The sequence below is a fragment of the Plodia interpunctella genome, chromosome 6 (genome assembly GCF_027563975.2).
Source record: "Plodia interpunctella isolate USDA-ARS_2022_Savannah chromosome 6, ilPloInte3.2, whole genome shotgun sequence".
Lineage (NCBI taxonomy): Eukaryota > Metazoa > Arthropoda > Insecta > Lepidoptera > Pyralidae > Plodia > Plodia interpunctella.
This window is the reverse complement of record NC_071299.1, coordinates 4,992,259-5,010,635: the sequence shown is the minus strand read 5'-3', so window position 1 is coordinate 5,010,635 and position 18,377 is coordinate 4,992,259. Positions and strand designations below refer to the sequence as shown.

The 18,377-nt window shown below is 36.4% G+C and overlaps 2 protein-coding genes across 5 annotated transcripts in view; both read right to left on the bottom strand.

The window, feature by feature from the left end:
• Positions 1 to 219: 219 nt before the first annotated feature.
• Positions 220 to 10,271, bottom strand: LOC128670944 (protein lingerer-like). Of its 3 annotated transcripts, none has more exons than XM_053746974.1 (17): positions 10,106 to 10,271; positions 7,173 to 9,323; positions 6,867 to 6,944; positions 6,091 to 6,154; positions 5,889 to 5,915; positions 5,514 to 5,552; positions 4,850 to 5,163; positions 4,164 to 4,447; positions 3,587 to 3,693; positions 3,335 to 3,447; positions 2,927 to 3,029; positions 2,476 to 2,588; positions 1,957 to 2,157; positions 1,410 to 1,777; positions 1,234 to 1,330; positions 888 to 987; positions 220 to 417 (listed from the first exon to the last, which is right to left on the bottom strand). In XM_053746974.1, exons 1-17 carry the CDS (start codon positions 10,169 to 10,171, stop codon positions 293 to 295), a joined length of 4,350 nt encoding a protein of 1,449 aa, XP_053602949.1. In that variant the 5' UTR covers positions 10,172 to 10,271; the 3' UTR covers positions 220 to 292. The 3 variants fall into 3 exon arrangements, with proteins under 3 accessions (XP_053602949.1, XP_053602950.1, XP_053602951.1); XM_053746975.1 differs by having other exon boundaries at positions 6,867 to 6,941; XM_053746976.1 differs by lacking the exon at positions 6,867 to 6,944.
• Positions 10,272 to 11,457: 1,186 nt separating this feature from the next.
• LOC128670737 (mucin-2-like) overlaps positions 11,458 to 18,377 on the bottom strand; it is a 40,582-nt gene continuing 33,662 nt past the window's right edge. The window contains exons 3-7 of one of the 2 annotated variants that reach the window (XM_053746682.2): positions 16,062 to 16,128; positions 15,364 to 15,431; positions 14,862 to 15,038; positions 14,165 to 14,549; positions 11,458 to 13,466 (exon numbers count right to left, since the gene is read on the bottom strand). In XM_053746682.2, the coding sequence (XP_053602657.1) occupies positions 11,980 to 13,466; positions 14,165 to 14,549; positions 14,862 to 15,038; positions 15,364 to 15,431; positions 16,062 to 16,128 (2,184 nt within the window). In that variant the 3' untranslated portion in view covers positions 11,458 to 11,979. The remainder of the gene's footprint in view (positions 13,467 to 14,164; positions 14,550 to 14,861; positions 15,039 to 15,363; positions 15,432 to 16,061; positions 16,129 to 18,377) is intronic. The other variant, XM_053746683.1, reaches the window with a different exon arrangement.

Sequence of the window (18,377 nt, the reverse complement as noted above, 5' to 3'; positions counted from 1 at the left end):
TATTTTCTTTTTCGTTTTGGTTACTTTCTATATTATAAAATTTCAAAAGCGTCTGAAAGACTGACACGGGGAAGGAAGGCTATCGGTGAACCGTGCAGCTAATAAAAAGCTCAAAAAAGAGGACGTGAATAAGCGAATTTTTAATACAATATTAGAGAGTAGAGACCATAAAATTCCCAAACTTGTAAATAAAACTAGGTTCTTGTAAATAAAACTAGGTTTTATAACAATAAAAAATATTTTAATAAAATATAACATAATTAATATAACAACATTATCTAGGGTACATTGATTAATCTTCGGCGAATGGTGGCGTCTCGTTGACATCTCCTTTTTCTCCTTGGCCTACGGCCGGTATGCGAAAATCAATTGGAGTCATATCCGAGTCGGTCATTGGTATGTCATCTTCCTTCATACCTGTCAAGCAAAAACAGAATTATTAACAAATGTAAAAGTTTAGATGCCAGGATACATACACTGATATTAAAGTGTCGGGTATGGTTAAAATATAAAAAGGATAGAATAGTAAATATTTATCCCAAAATTCCCAAGAGAGCGAAGCCCGGAGGCGCAGCTTTTATATTTGTTGAAAATAGTAGTCTACGTATGTATTGAAAGTACAGTTAAACACAAATCAAGCTATACAAACTCATTACAAACTCATCGCTTTGCATAGAGTTTTATACAGGGTAACTTTATGTGCGGTTGGTTGTACTAATGCGCCTAACATTAGGTAATGCAGTTGAATATGTAAATTTTAGTATGCACATGATCACATAAGGGTGGACATAAATTGACGTCATGAAACTAAGCTTAGAGATACGGTATACAATATAAACTTAATTTATCGCTAAAGTAGATTTGATTTAAATATGAATTCTTATTACTTTGTCTCTCCGACTGTTTACGTGGATTTTCTTTTGGCGGTTTGGGCTTCACATTGCAAGGTATGCACGGCTTCCGTACAATTTTCTCTTCAAGTTTCACCTATAATATATACATAGAAAACATTATTTTGTAACGCATAAGTAAAAACCTTAATCACGATACTGATCTCCACTTTGCTATGACTTATATTCAGCTTTCATAACACTCAAATTGAAATAAATAACAACTTTAATATTTACTATTATACCTATGGACACAAAGAGGAAGATCAAGGATGGGATGGTAATATAATTTAAAGGTATATTCAGGTACTAATACAGAGAAAAAGTATGAACGTATACTCACGCCCGCTGGGTTGATCGTCATGCTAGGAGGGACTCTGCTTATCGTAGTAGATATTTTGGTATGGGAACCCCCGCAATATCGGTTGCAAATGTGTCCTCTGTTGAACAGATGATGAAGAATTTTTATAATCGGATGAAATATGTCTATACATTTATTTGTTAAAATAGCAAAAGTACCTCGGATCTATAGGATGTGTAACAGGCAAACCAGGATAACATACTCCTTCCTTAAGCTTAGCTTCTTCAACCTTAGGAGATTCAGCTCCCAGAGTGGGCGGCCTCACTCCTGGCATGGCCGGCAGTAACGGGATCGTGTCGGGTTGCGTCAAATGCATATACGCGGGAGTACTGCAAGATAAACAGTTCGCGTCTCTGTGCAACTTTCTCGCAACCGCAGCTGCCTGTGGCTCGCCAACAATATCCAGCATGTCCTTTAGTTTCTTTCTTAACTTTTCAATATTCATTTGGATATCATCCCGCAAAAACGTTACTTGAGTCCAGTCTGCTTTTTCACTAAGTTCTCTCAAAAGATCGTCAATCGCTTTCTGAAAATACAGTAAGTTTTATAACAAATTATTGCCACTAAAAGCACTCGAAACTTCGATTTTAGATTCGATGTTAATGTAGTGAGTGGAAAGAACAAAAATAGGCAAAGCAATTAGGAAGCTAAGCAAATAGATATTTTGTGAACAATTCTAGATGAAATTCAGACTATTAAACTAACCTGCCAGATATTTTCTTGGTTGTTAAATTTATCGTAAGCAGCGAGTATTCTCTGTTCCAAATCACCCCTGACAGCGTCAAACTGCTCCAAAGATACAAGGCCGTTCAGGACTCCGAGCCCCACTTTGTCCCGCAAGGCATCTGCTACTTCATCACGATCGGATTTTGTTCCTCGGAGAAATTCTATTTCCTTCCTTAAGTCCTGTGGCAACAAAGGCGTATACTCGTGCCAGTAGTGCTTGTACACTTGCATGCCAGCTATCGATACGTACGTGCCGGAGCTGGCACGCAAGATTAGAGGTACTGATAGAAAGTAGTGAACTGAAATAAAACGGGCAACTGCATGCATGCATATAGACGAGGCATGCAGTTTCCCGTTTCACTTGCATATGTAATTGGTTATTTCCGCCATAAGATTAATATTTATTGCTTTATAAATCATAGGTTTAGTACAGATATTGAAGAATTAAATCAATTAATTTTCGTTATCTTAAATCAAGAAAAAGTTTTAATATTTTACTTCTAGATCAATTTTTAAGGCCGCTTGTATTTCTTGCAATTCGTTTTGCCTTGTATTTGTCGTTTCAAAGTCCAGTTGCAAATTGGTGAAATGGCCATTTAATTCTGCCACAGCTGAAATGAAGAACTTATTAATGTATCAATCTAATTTGTAAGGTAGATCACTCAGCTTTATGAGTTTTGAAATATAACTATTATTACTTATTGCACAAACTTTCTCTCAGCTGAGATTTTTACGGTTTCTTCCTCGGCCTTTGAGCATTGGAGTCCAGTTCCTACATTTTTTTTCACTTCGCAAGGTCATCGGCATCCTTAATTGTCAGACTATAATTGCACTTAACTAAGTATGTTTTAGGTAAACTACCAGATCAACATCTAAATTACACGACACTTATTTATTAACACTTGATACATCACTATAATAAGTCTGTTATATAATATAAAATCGTTACCTGCAGTGTCACCTCCAGTGTTGGCTAACGCTTCCGCCATATTTTCTAGCCCTGTTTCAAGTTCGTGTTGCATTTGAGTTAATTGCTCTTGATAATTCGTCATCTGCAAATACGTCAATTTAAACTTACTTCATTTCGTACTTTAAACATATGTCACTATAGTCACTATGTCATGCAGATACATAATCATCGCATTTATTTTTAATTTAAGCTATTAGCATCGTTTCAATATCTGGATGACAAACAGCACAAAACTCGACTTCGTTTTTAAAAAATGTAAACTGTATATATTTTAATTTTCAATTAATAATTACATGTTTTATGCAGGATTAGCTTGGAAATCTAAATCAACCAGTATGAAAAGATTCTGCATACTCTTGGTAGGTGTAATATTTTTAGTTAACGTACCTGTGATGAGAGCCCTGCGTCTAAAATATTAATTTGTTCTGTGTACGTTGCTACTAAGCTCTCAAGATCTTCCATTCGATTACCAAGCTCCATTGCGGCATTTAATTTGGTTTCTGCTCAAAAATACGACAACGCAATGTTTTACACATAATTAAATTTTGGTCAGTACTCAATACAACTTAGTGAATGATAACTTTTAATATAGTTAATTCGGTAAATATAATGGTTAATACAATTAAAGTACCCACTCACCTAATCTGTTAGCAGTTTTAAGTGCTGTATCGGCATTTTGTTTATTCTTAGTAATTACAACATTTAATGAATTTAACACATTGTCGTATACTTCTTGCAATGCGGTGCTAAAACAAAGTTCGCAAAATTTGAGTCAGTCTTTTGCGTCATTTACCTAATAAGATCCATATGCGTATAATATATTCAACCCTAAACCTCTGGAAGTTCATAATGACTGTCACTGTTCTACCTGAATTATACATGACGTTACATTATTGCTGCCTTAGATGCCGAATGTAGGTAAATATTGCATTTAACTTATCGAGTCGCTTCTTATTTTTTCGATCACTAGAGCAACAAGTACAATGGACACAATGGACATTAAATTGTGAGTATTATTATCGAGTCGCTTCTTATTTTTTCGATCACTAGAGCAACAAGTACAATGGACACAATGGACATTAAATTGTGAGTATTAGTATAAAAACTAATGAGTTAACATAACTGTGATCAGAAATATTCATTGTATTTATGCTCAGTGGAGTTAATATCACCGAAATAATTATGGTGAATATTGGAAATAAACATCGATAAGTACTCTAATTCAAGAACGGTAATCCAATTTGGGTTATCTTTTTCTTCTTCAGCTTCCATTGCAGTAGCCCTTATTTCCCCGGCTTCTGTAGGCGCTAAAGAAATAGTATCCATTGCGAATGTTGCATCCATTGTAGAAGCTGCTGGTTTTGTCGCCCCAGTTTTGGATTTCGTAGCCTTCGGGGAAGGTTGTTTAAAGGCAGCCGTTTTTGATATTGCGGCTGGTACTTGAGAAGATGGTCCAAGAGGATCTTGGCCCCTGTATAACACCTCCGTCGTTGGTTCCATCTGCAAATATAAATTAGTTGTATATTTGATTTGTTAATAATAAGACATTTCAATAATAACAGACTCATTTAAAAGCCTTTGAACTAAGAAAAAACTTGTTTTGCGTGGCCAATACTTATGTTATCTATACTATCCACGTTAACACGATACTCGTAAATGCGAAACTCTGTCACACTTGCACCACTACTATTTGGCCAATTTTGATAAAATTAGAAATAGATCAGATCCGAGGTCGAACATTGGCTACCGCTGGCGGAGCGGCAGGTTACAGCTAGTATTTAACAATAAAAAATAGAAAATAAGAAATACAAATTCTTGCCCGAGGTACAAAGCGGACCAATGGTGACAACGTAATTGTATCGAAAATAATTTTTTAAATAATTTGTTAAAAATTTAATTTACCCCTTGTGTAATATCACTCAGGTCTACGTCTGGGTAATTACTGGCAAGTTCAGTTACTATCCCTGTCATACGCTGTAGAGCCTTTTCCGCTGCTTCCAAGCGTGCTGAAAGCTGCAAAGCTGCCATAGCATCTGTTAAAGATGCACCTTTACGGAGCTCCTGCATAAGCTGTAAGTTTTCAGGAAAATCAGCAGCCCCTATTGGATCAAATTTCTCTTGCAATTTCTTAACCACTGATGCAAGTTTGGAAAATTCTTCTTGTGTTACTATCGATAAGCGAGGAGTAGCTCCGCGGACTTCACCTTGTAGTCGACCTAGGATTGAAACAGTACTTTAGTAAGAAATATTTCACGTCGTAAATCTGTTGATACCACATTAAGTACAAAAAACAAGTTCGTAAGTTAAAAAAGGAAAATAAAATGTTTTAGTGACATCCCTATTTCTTCGATTTTCTTCTATTAATAGCTACGTTATCGTACGATACAATAGTACGACTTAGTTTAGAAGAAAATTACCAAGGGGCGTGAAAGCTTTTACCAAATTTTGCGTTGAATGTATTGCGGTTAGCGTGAGAATGGAAAAGAATATTATGCCCATGCTTTCATATATTAAACCAATAACAAACTTGATTTAAGATCTACAACAGTTAAGCCTAGGAACTTACCTGTACGAGCTCTAGCTTCTTCACTCGGGACTCTTTCAACTGTAAGAATTAAAATATTATTTTTATTTCGAGAGAGATCTTATCACCACTACTCTCTCATGTAACTTGGAATTTATTCAAATTGCCTACAGGGGTACTTTTATGTAATTGGGCAAAAAACGAACGAACGGGTTATACGATGGAAAGTGATCACTGTTGTTTAAGAAGTAAAGTACGGGAAACTTAGCAAGAAGTTGATTAAACCTATATTATAAACCTATGTAACCAATAAAATTACAGTTTTCTCTAAATTTTCGAGCAGAGGCTCGAACTCATAATAATTCACCAGAGTGTCAAATCAAGATAACCATTAAATAAAACAAAGATTGAACTTACTAACAAGTAGTTTTTCATACTGGACTTCTGTAAAGATAAAGGTGAATAAAAAACTATGAAGTTATAAATTAAATATCATAGTATGAATAAAGAAGTATATGTTATAATAAGAATCAATTTTTAAAACATCATACGATATCTAAACTAGGTTTTTTCATTCGTCTGGCGTAAAAATTATCAAATGTGCCTTTTAATGACGCACCTACAGAATCCATGGAAGCCATTGGAGTTGGAGATTTGTCCTGTTCTTCTTGAGAATCGGCTCTCTGTAAAATATTAAAAAGTTGCTTACGACAATATGATGGAAGTGATAATGTAGTCCCTGCATCGAAACGAGCAGATTTTACCGAACGAATGTTACATAGCAGCGAATGTTGCATTGCCTATTCATCATTCTCGTTTAACCCACAAAATAAAGAGCGCCTTAAAAGTATACTATTCACCCACAAATTTAAGTAAAACTGCTCTAATTTACAATTCCGTTACGACTAACCCTATTTATATAACAACACACTCGACCACAGTATATTTTTTGTTTTTCTAAATATAGATGAAAAATTGATCGAGGCTAATCACCAATTTTACCACACATTCTTGATCTATAAGTAATTACTATGATTTTATCCCACTCGTGGGTGGGTTCTCGCATCTCCCACCCGATACTCGATAATCAAACTTAATACGCTCTTTCCGAGTATGAGAAATTAAAAGGTATAATAATAATGCTTCAATAGCCTTTAAGGATGGCCGGACAGACTGAAAACCGAAATTGATGGTTCCTTTTTTATGATTTCGAGATCCATAAAAAAACATGTTAACTCTGCTTGACATAAGAAAGAGAAATTGATACATACCCCTGTTAAATAATAAATAAAAATAATCAAAAATTAAAATAGAATACAAATTATTTGTGAAGATCGTAGAACAGGACCTGCTGCAGTTGTATAATAAAAAAATCCGTAGATGTGGATTTGGCACCTGACGAATAATTCGGAGTTCTTGTTCCCGTTCCATTTCGAATATCGAATGCCCGCGTCGGAGTCGGGGCGATTTCTGCTATTAATTAAAATGGAAGATGAAAATAAATTTGAGGAAAATTTATCCAATAATATAATGTTCGTCTCAATACTCTTTGCTCCCAGTCCTCTTAAAACAACCATTATATACCATGAATTTGTCATATATTTTAAATAATGTACTGTGACCTAAGAGCATTGAAAGACAAGTGAAAATAAGTACGGAGTTTAGCTACAAAAGCTTAACGTCATAAAGTTGATGATTTACCTTGCCAGACTTGGATTTTTTATCCGATGCAGTGGTTTTTGCAGATGCACTTTTCTTGTCTGAAGATGAAGTGGTTTTTTTGTCGGAAGATGAAGTGGTTTTTTTGTCAGAAGATGAAGTGGTTTTCCTTCCTGAAGTAGATTTTTCTGAAGAAGACTCTGAGGATGTTTTATCGGAAGAAGATTCGGATGTTGTTTCATCTGAAGTCGATGTTTTATCTGATTTAGAAGACTTTGTTGTGCTTTTTTCCGTAGATGATTTTTCTGTGGAACTTTTAATTGTCGACGACTTATCAGTAGAAGTTTTGTCCGTAGACGATTTTTCAGTTGAACTTTTAACTGTTGACGACTTATCTGTGGAGCTTTTATCCGTAGATTTTTCTGGAGAACTTTTATCCCCTGACGATTTATCAGTAGAGCTTTTGTCCGTAGGTAATGATTTGTCAGTAGAAGATTTATCAGTGGAAGATTTCTGAGTACTACTTTTATCTGTAGACTTCTCAGTAGACGACTTTTGAGTAGACGGCGTGCAACTTTTATCTGAAGTAGTTGTTCTTTCAGTGGTACTTATTTCAGTTGTGGTTTTGTCGGAAGAAGTTATTTTGTCCGTAGAAGTAGTAGTTTTATCAGTAAGTGATGATTCAGTTAGAGTTTTATCGGTTGATAACTTATCTGTTGTAGATTTAGATTTTTCGCTCGTAGATATTTGGGTAGTCGTTTTATCTGAGGATGACTTTTCTGTTGAAGACTTATCTGTAGAAGACTTATCTGTAGAAGACTTATCTGTAGAAGACTTTTCTGTAGAAGACTTTTCTGTAGAAGACTTTTCTGTAGAAGACTTTTCTGTTGAAGATTTTTCCGTGGAAGACTTTTCTGTGGAAGACTTTTCTGTAGAAGATTTTTCCGTTGAAGTCTTATCCGTAGTAGTTTTTTCTGTTGAAGACTTGTCCGAACTAGTCTTTCCGGTGGAAGACTTGTCCAACGACGATTTTTCTGTAGATGACTTTTGCGAATACGACTTTCCGGTGGAAGATTTTTCTATAGAGACGTCTTCAGAAGATGATCTTCCAAGAGATTTCATAGATACCTCTGACTGGCCATCAGTAGAATCTCCTGATGAGCTATGTTTTTGCTTTCTAGCGTCGCTTGTTGTTGAAGTTTTGCCTGTACCTTTTTCTTCAGTTCCTCCTTTGCCTTGTCGAGATGCACTTCTACTACGACTTCTTTCCACATTACCCCCGACATGGCTTGTTTTACTTTTTCTATCAGCACTACCTCCATCAGTACCACCGCCACCGATACCACCACCTCCACCACCTCCACCACCGCCACCACCAGCACTATCAGCCCCACGATCGACACTGCGGCCACCAATACCGGCACCTCCAACACCACCACCACCTCCACCACTGCCGCCACTACGATCTCCACCACTGCCACCACCACCACCACCGGCGCCACCACCGCCGCCACCATCTCTACCACCGCCACCTCCGCTACCACTTCCACCACCACCACTAGCACCACCACCGCCTACGCCACTGCGGCCACCAATACCAGCAATGCCGACACTACTACCGCCGCCTCCACCATGGCCACCACCACCGCCACCATGGCCACCACCAGTACCACCGCCAGGGCCACCACCAGTACCACCGCCAGTGCCACCACCGCCGCCACCATGCCCACCACCACCTCCACCATGGCTACTACCACCAACGCCACCATGACCACCGCCGCCACCATGACCACCGCCACCTCCACCATGGCTACTACCACCAACGCCACCATGACCACCGCCGCCACCATGACCACCGCCGCCACCATGACCACCAGCGCCACCATGACCACCACGGCCACCACCACCGCCTCCGCCACCACCAAGTCGGCTTCCACTGGTACCGGGTCCACCACCACCGATCATACCGCTGACACCTCCTGGGCCAGTTTTGTGTAAACTCTGGGAAGCTTTCGATCGCTTCTTTTTAACATTAGCGTGTATTTTGACTTCAGAAACGACAATACTAGATTCAGATGAATAGAAGTCCGCATTGGCAAACAATTCTATTTTCACTCTTCGGTCCAGCATTCTGAGTTGTCTTGCTAAGAGATACAATATAGCTTGAATTAGTTTATGATGCACGACATTTTTCTGAAATAAAAATAATATATGGTTTGAAACATTTATTGAACAAGAACCTGCGCCGTGCTGGCCGTTCGTTATTTTATAACAGCCCTAAAAGCTTTAAATTTTCATTTTAGTGTCCAGCCGAAGCTTTGGTTTCAGTTACGGTTTTAGCTGAAACTTACAAAGAACAAATTCAGTTTCGATTAATTGTAATAATGAAGAGATACCCGATATATGATGAAGATAAGAAATCGGGCCTTCCGATACCTAAAAAGATGTACATTAGTGGGGTGCCAGGAGAGGGTCAGAACCGATTGTTTTCGTTTACATCTGCAGTACGAAATTGCTTTTGGATTTTGTGATTCAAGACCAGCGGTTCTCACTGCATGCAGTCAACCTCAGGTTTGTTGTATATTGTTTGATGCTTATGATTCGGAATTTCTATTATAGACAGTTGGGAATGTTCCTGTACTCTTTTCCTGTAGTCCCGCTTCGTATAGGTACTAAATATATCAAAATCCGTTCAGTGGTTGAAAAAAACATCCAAGTTTATAATTTACTAGCTGCGCCCCGGAACATCGCTCCTATGGGAATTTCGGGACAAAAAGTTCCATATGTGTTATTCCAGGTTGTTTTCTACTCGTGTACCAAATTTCATAACAATCAGCAAAACCAGCGCGTGAAGAGGTAACAAACAAACTTACCTACTTTCGCATTTATAATATTAGATGATATTGGGATTACTTGAGATAGTAGGATATTCATTCCATAGGCGACTCTTAGACAACTGAAATCGTTTTACTTACTTCTGGATCTCCAAATGCCGAATCTATCATTTCCCCGATCGTCATAAGTTCTGGTGTGGATGTCATAATTAATCTTAGGAAAATATTTATATAAATATTACTCGCAAAATACAATATAGTATAACAATCGCGTTGGTCTCAAAGAGAATGTGGTTAGTTTATGAATGACATTAGTGTCATTATTATATTTATTGTCACGTCATATTGTAAAGAATCAAAATAGGTGCTATTCTAATGAATATTTTACACTCTGATCCTCATATATCTGTATCCATCCGTAACCATACTTCCATACTAAATTATATAATGAATAATCTCAATAACTACTGGAACGATTTTGATGAAATTTGGCACAGACGGGCGAAACCTTTAGGAGTAACAGAGGCTACTTTTTATTATGGTTTTACCCAAGCGAAGCCGGGACCGACCTCTATTTACTAATATAGATAAATATCTGAAATAAAAACATTTTATTTTACTTATTTTTATTAGTCCATAGATGGATTACTCCCTGTATTTTCCTAGCTTCTTTCCGACTTTTTGGGAAGAAACTGGGTCGCTACCGCGGAGCTGTGTCGATCGAAGCATTAGCGTTTACTCGCGAATTGGTACGCGTATAATATTAATATTTTTTTTCTTTTACATAAGAATTTTGGGAAATTCTTTCACTAGTGTAGGGGAGCATTGTGAAAGAATTTCCCTCAAGGAACCTACATTTTCAGCTTTCTTCTTTTAATCTTAGTCATATTATTAATGCTGTGGATCGTGGACATCACGTGGAGTGTAACACACACAAGGACTTCCTAAATATGTAATGTGTTGATAAATAGAGTGTTTTGTTATTTCACACACTGACTGATAAATCATGAACTAGAGTACAGGTTTCCTTACACTGTTTTTCTTCACCGGAAGCAAATAGGGTATATTTTTATACATGAAACGGCATAAAGATCAATTTTTCCGAGCCTGCATGTGAAGGGAACTACATACAAAGGTGTGTTAACTTTTAAGTATCTTGGATGGACAGTCACAGATATTAAGCAAGCGGGAAGAGGCGATAAACACCTTACGATGTGTTTTTAAAGGGGATATTTATCGATGGAGCTCCACGATTTATAAGGTTCTGATGTCCACGCTTCTAAGTAAAAGAACAAAGCTGTTAAATTATGAACAGCCAAAAGGGCTACGATAGATACTGCTGTAACGACACTGTGGAGGCGCTCTTGGTGCTTTTTCATTTCGGATGCCAAGATTTACTTTGGGATCCCTGAGCCAGAGGAGTAAGTATATTTTTTATAAAGTAAGTACATCACTGAAACTAGTATCATAGGAGGAAAATGATTGTCAATATATATGTAGCAACGTAATATATATTTTATGGTATTTACAAGTAATGTTTTTTTCTATAAATATTACTAAACTTAAAACAAAACTTTGAAAGAACTCACATTCACGTAGTAAAAATATTTACAGTTGGTAATTTATTTGCTACGCTATATAAATACACTAATATATTACACGCAATATAAGAATAGTTTCTATATATGTTTTACAATTCAAATATTGCGTGGAAAATTGTTAAAAATTCACTACCTATCTAAATTATGAGACTATCTATTTACGTGTAAACGTAATAGAGGAGTTCCAAAACTGCTTATTTTTTTTTATAATTTTTGTTTAGTTGTAACACTGAAAATAATAATTACCCATATAAGGAGCCATATTATTGAAAATAATAAGATGTCGTGAATTGAAATTTGAAATAGAGATGGGAAAAGATGGTAACTGGGCTATTGGTACTGTGTCTTGTTTTCCGAGTAGCTAAACAAACAGCAGTAGTAGAACTCCTCTAGTCAATGTAAACCGAGCTATTATTAGACACGAGTCCGACAGTCAGTGGCGCGCGAGGAGGCACAGGCGGGCGCCTCGAGGGGCGGCGGGTGAGGCAGCGACGCAGCGGGGATCGCTGCATCTACTTCCGCACTTTGACTAGAGGTTGTCTGCACTGCAGACTCCGTCGGCTTTGATTGCTGTAAATCACCAACTTTGGGCACTTCACCATAAAAAGTCTTATCTTCAAATAAATCATTAACTGACTGTCTTTCTTCTTTATTCAATTTATTTCGATCTGGTACCAGTATTGCAAGGGGTGGCACCGGTGGGACATAAGCATGGGGCTCGTAATTATCATCGACATAATCGTTCGGATTCCAGGCTGCAGTCGTTGTCGTTGTAAAACTCGTTATCGTGGTGATTGCGACAGACGTCGATCGTGCAGTCGTCGTTGCTCGAGATGTTACCGGCGGAGTTGTGATTGTTGATTTTTTTTCAGTTTTATATTCAGTTGCTGTTGTTGTTGCTGCGTCGGGCATAGTGAACACATTTTTATTATTTCTATATGATCTATTCTTTCGTTTCTTTTGTAATTTTGGCACATCTAAAAAGAATGGATCAAATAGTAAATCTGATTCTTTATAATCATCGTAGTTTATTTTCACAATGGGCTTCACAGCGCTCACAACATTACCCACTGTATAATTAAGTCTTTTTCCATTACTATCACTAACAGATGCACTGGCGGTAACAATAACTCGTGGTGGACTTTTTGGTTTATTTAGAGGTTTCTCGGTAATAATTGGAGGTGCAACTGATCGCGGTGACAAAGAAGATTCATTTTCATTACCCGAATCTTCACTTCGTTTTCGATCATAATAAAATGAATTAAAAGGCAATGGCCGTTGCTGTGGTAATGAAGACGGATGTTGGTGCTTTATTGAAGTCTCATGTCTTTCCGAAGGTTGAAAGGTTGGTCCCGGACGTAACAGTTGATCTCTTGGATCCAAAGTAGTTGGGCGAAAAGGAGCTGGTTGTGGTCGCTGGACGAATGGAACGGGTCGTGGACCTACTGGACGCGGTGCAGTTCTTGACGACTCATATTGAAAGTGGTCAAACTGCTGTGGTGGCGCATGCGTAATATAAACTCCGTCGGCTGGTCGAAAACTTTGCCGTTGAAATGATATTGCCTCTGATCCTGGGCCTCGATGACGATAAATAAATTCTTGTGGAGAAAGTAGAGATGGATCTAATGTTGGTAATGCAGTTACTGATGGTGGTATTGAGGAATACGCGGGCGGTGACAACGAAGACAGAGTAGGCGTAGATGAGAGTAAATTAGTAATTGGAGATGGTCGTAGTGACGATGGCCTTGATGCCACTGTAGTTGTTGAGGGTTTAGGCGTTGTGCTAGTTGTTGTAGGTCTGGTTGTTATTTTTGCCGTCGTAGTAGGGGACGGAGTGGTTGTTGATGTTGAAGAATGTGAGTAATCTTCGTATTCGGAAATTTCTTCATCTTCTTGATAGTCTGAAATAAAAAATGTAATATTCATGAATTAAAATGAAATATTTTAACAATTTTCAAACAGGTTCTTTATCTAGGTGTTTTTGTTTTCAAATTTTTTGAATTCAAATTACGTCACATATATGCAAGAACCAGATGTGCGATTTGCCTATTATTTATAATTCTTATTTTGTGATCATAATTAATTACAAGTCATCCTAGTATTCTTTATTTAAAATTTTCCGTAAGGAACTGCATACTCCTGGATTTTTTTTATAGTTCGTAGCTAATTGATAACACCTCGTAAACAGTTATAGTAGTAGTATAAATCTATTTTTATCAGCACTCGATCACAATCGTTATATGTTTTTACATACATTTTGACCATTTACATTATGTTATGTATATTGTTATTTTTCTGGCAAAAAATTATGCATAAAAAATATGGTAAGCCCTTCTACCTTTAATAAATGAGTTTTATTCGGCATTTCTTCTTAGCAGTGGTCGTCCTAAAATGCTAGTAGTTTGTAACTTTGATCATTTGATTTAGAATATGGCTTGAAAAAATTACTGTCAAGGTCCATTTTTTGAATAAATGCTTTGACTTTGATAACATTTTAGTTGTAGCAAACAATACATGAAGAAATTAAGGATATAGTATTTTTTATGCTAAAATGTTATCAAATTACAAAAAGATAGAACAAATAAAAGTTTGTACAGACCATAGAAATTACCTTCCGTAAGTTCTTCTTGTTCGTGAATTTGTATGGGTTGATGAGTTGGTACATTTTGTTGACGGTGAGGTTCATCTCTTTTGAAATCTTGCTCTTTTGGATCTTCTGTAGAATCCGGGATTTCTGAGGAGTGACTGTGGGCTTTATTAGAGTCTATTGTTGTAGTAGGAGATTCCTCTATAGCGGGGTCAGGTTCTGGTTCTATGTTAGGCTTAGTTTTTTGTTGAGATTGATCTGTTGATTGCGCTTGAGCTTTCTGATCTGTTTGTATTATAGGTGGTGCAGTGCTTCCATATAATTCTAAATTTAAACTGTAAAATTTTTCAGACTTTGTACAATCTACTTCGTCTACTCTCTCACATACTCTTGTCTCCTGAAAATAAAAAATGTTTATTGAAGGTAAGTATATAATTGAATTTTTGTAAATTTTCGTGATTCATGATTACATGTGGTGTTTTAATACCTTTTGGAGCACATGGAGGGAAGTCTAAGCTTATGATGTTCCACTGGCTAATTTTTATTATAGATGCGCTTATTTTATCGTAAGCGCTACCTTCTCCTTAAGATAAATTTTCTTTAAGAAAGTCACATGTTTCAGTAATTGCAACGAATATAATATAATAGATATTAATCATAATTTACAAGTTCTAAAAAATATTTCAATTGGCGTGTGATTGTGGTTTACCTGGTCGAAGACTGTGCCATTGAGACAAAGGAACTTGATATCCATGGGCTCGTCTTGCTGGCCCACTGTGCACACGTGGAACATTTGGCAGGAGGTCTCGAGGTCGGCGTAGTAGCCGCCGATTACTTTGCCCGCGCATGTGAAATTCGTCTCGGGGAGGTTATCGAAGTCCAAGTACTGGAAATTGAAAAAAAATTGCAGATGAACAGTGGTATAGTTTTATCCACAACTAAACACTTAACAACAACTTATTACATAGACTCTGTTCCCAGTGCGATAAATATTCTATGGTATATTAAAATTATTATTTCGAATTATCGAAATTTCTCCGGTAAACAAAATAACAGTAAGTAGTTAACTCATTATATCTAGGTCTACTTGTTGGATTACGTTAATTAAGTAGTAAAAGAAAAACTATTTATATTGAATCTAATAAACTATGCGATTGACTCCATTAATCTCATTGTGTCACAGGTGGATGACGTAAAGCATTAATACGTACCCCAGGCTTAATGGACCCAGATATCGCAAACTCGTTTTGGAATATAAATATTAGCAACCACAGCCAGACTGAAATGAGAAAACATAATATAAATAGTTATATCATTCCTAATATTGGAATACCACAAACCTTACATTGTAACCTATGTACCGCAATGAAAGAAATATATTGAACAACTAAAATAACACAACGCAAAGATGCGCTCGTATTTTTTTTCTTCACAAATAAAAAATATGTATTATATAAAATTATGTATTCGTAAATAAATATGCCTTAATCTTAATTATTTGATGTATATTGCTAGCATTTAACTCAAATATTACTTTTAGTAGGTACGTAGATACAATCTGTCTATAACGAGTAGAAATTTAACTACGTTAAACACAAAGTGTAGAGTTTGACGTTAAATTTAACTTGTGCAAACAAATTTAACGCAAAGTACGCTATTGACACGACGCCCTCATTTATTTTCTACTCTTTATAGATAGACTGTATAAACTATTTGAGATGTGTAAGAGCCATGTCCCATTGCTCAGACGCGCTCCGTAGTCTTGACGTCCGTCGACAGACAACGTAGAACAATGCAAAAATTGTATGAAGTTTGGACGTCTAAGCACGTTATTGTCAAAGCATCAACGCAGTACTGCGTCGTAAAAACGGAATGCGAGTGACCAATGGGGCATGGCTCAAGTTTTCACCTTGCAGGGCGGAGGCGGAGCGCACGACGAGCGCGCCGCCTGTTGATATCCGAGCCTGCCGCCTCATCTGAAACGAAAAGGTTTATGTCGATTATTTTGAAAAATCTTTCAAGCTATATAGTTATATGGGCTGGGGATAACAGTAACTACGCGCTGGTATACCTATATTTAAAATTGTGTTTATAATATTTAAACATTGTAAATGTCAGCAAAGTTTTATTTTAATGATACCGCACATAATGCAACAGTGGCAGCAATAATGTTACTATATTCAATTGGAAATACCTAATCCCATGAAAAAATAGCGTGTTAATATGTAGGTTATGTAGGTAGTCATAGTTTTTCATAAAAATAATACTTTCAATGTATCACATACATGGCAAATTGACATAGGTAATCTGACAACATTACACGATGATTCAAACAATACGTGTAAGTAGATCAGTTCTTAAAAAAATGAAGATTCGTGGAACAATAGGGGTCGCGATATTCACACGCGCGTCAAGCCTCGACAGCTGTTGCGAAATTACAATTAAACATCTACAATGAATTGTTCCGATATGCCTCATACACGCCTCGTCCGAAATTTCATAAGACAATTAAAAATTTCGAAGTTCGACACTCTACTTCTTTATTATTAGGAAGTACATAAAATATATTTCACTATACGTTGTATGTAAAAATATTTTATTCAGTAACAATTATGAATACTGCCCAATATTTATACACGAGTTGTTTACCATTGCACTTACCAGAGTTGATCTAAATTTAATTAAATTTTGTCATGCCATCATAAGATAAATCTTTCAAAGAATTTCTAATTCGTAATAAAATTACATGTGTTTCTCTTTTATAAATTTAATTATTATTCAATATGAAGCTGATGAATTTGTATAAGGATTGGTACGTATATATAATAAGAAAACAATTTTCAATATATGTAGCTATGACTAGGAAAAACGTGAATTGTGCGTTAGACTATTTTGGTGATGATTAACACAATTAGCTATGTATTATAATTTAAGGACAAAATTTGTATTGAACAACATAAAGTTTCTTTAGTATATAAACGAATTATACCAATACAAATTGGTATACAGGAAGTTACAAGTGCCACTTTCCAATGTAATCAATACAACGTATTCAGAATTTGATTAATGTGTTTATATTAATTGAGTTATATTATTTCTTTTGTGCATTCATCTGTATCAACACTTGACGAGATTGATTACGTGAAATGCTAACAACATTAACCGCACTGTTTGAAAGATGAAATAATTACTCACCTTTACTTGAAAGAGCATGTAACTGACAGTTCATTAGTTAAACTAAATGCGATTGGCCTCTCTAATCATATTAATTGTTTTAATGCATAACTATAGCATCTATCAGAGAAAGTATCTCAGTTTTATTGATGCCTTTTTATGCCAAACCATTAAGGAGGCCATTAGTAATGTGATGTAACTTCTATTTAAGTGTAACACGATACGTACTCATCTCAATAGATGAGTACATACAATTATAGATAGATATAGCGTTACAATCTTTGAAGACTATCGTTACATCGCTAGCATTGTTTTTATTTTAGTTTAAAGCCATAAAAGACGTGTTTCCGTATTCTCATTATATATAACTGCGGAAATGAGGGAATTAAATGTTAGGATAATTATATTACAAACAAATGTGGCTCTTTTTCGATAATTTATTATTATTTTATATATAAATCAAACAAATCTTCTTTTAATACAACTCTATCTCAATATCTAACAAAGCGCCATTTCAATAAGTCTTATCATCAATCTGTATCATAAAAATACTGTTATTACTGACCAATTTTATTGATCACAACAACACATAATAGTGAACGTTATCCGATATCGTGAAAGCTGTTGCAATGAGTGGTTGTGTCAGATAGTCCTAGGGCGTGGTTTCCTCGACGTAAGACCGACGGTCAGTGGACCGACGCGAATCTGGAGCAAAACAAGCGAGACAACCGGCAATGCGCACACGCAATACAAAATGCCTATGATACACGAAACATATACATGGTGAGAATGAGGTTGACAAGTATCAGATATATTGAACTTGTCTTCTTTTACACCCAGATCTTCAGCTACTATCAGAAAAAAACCTATAAATAATGTCAATGTTCACGACGATTTGTTCTTCTTCACAATGGAGCCGCAGTCTTGGAAATGTTGACTCTTCAATTACTGTTCTGTAGCGGCTTCTGCGACTTATCCATGGTCCGTGGTGTTTTACAGCTGCGCTTGCCTATGACTTATGTAGCCTGCTCATTGACAGACTCTAAGCGAT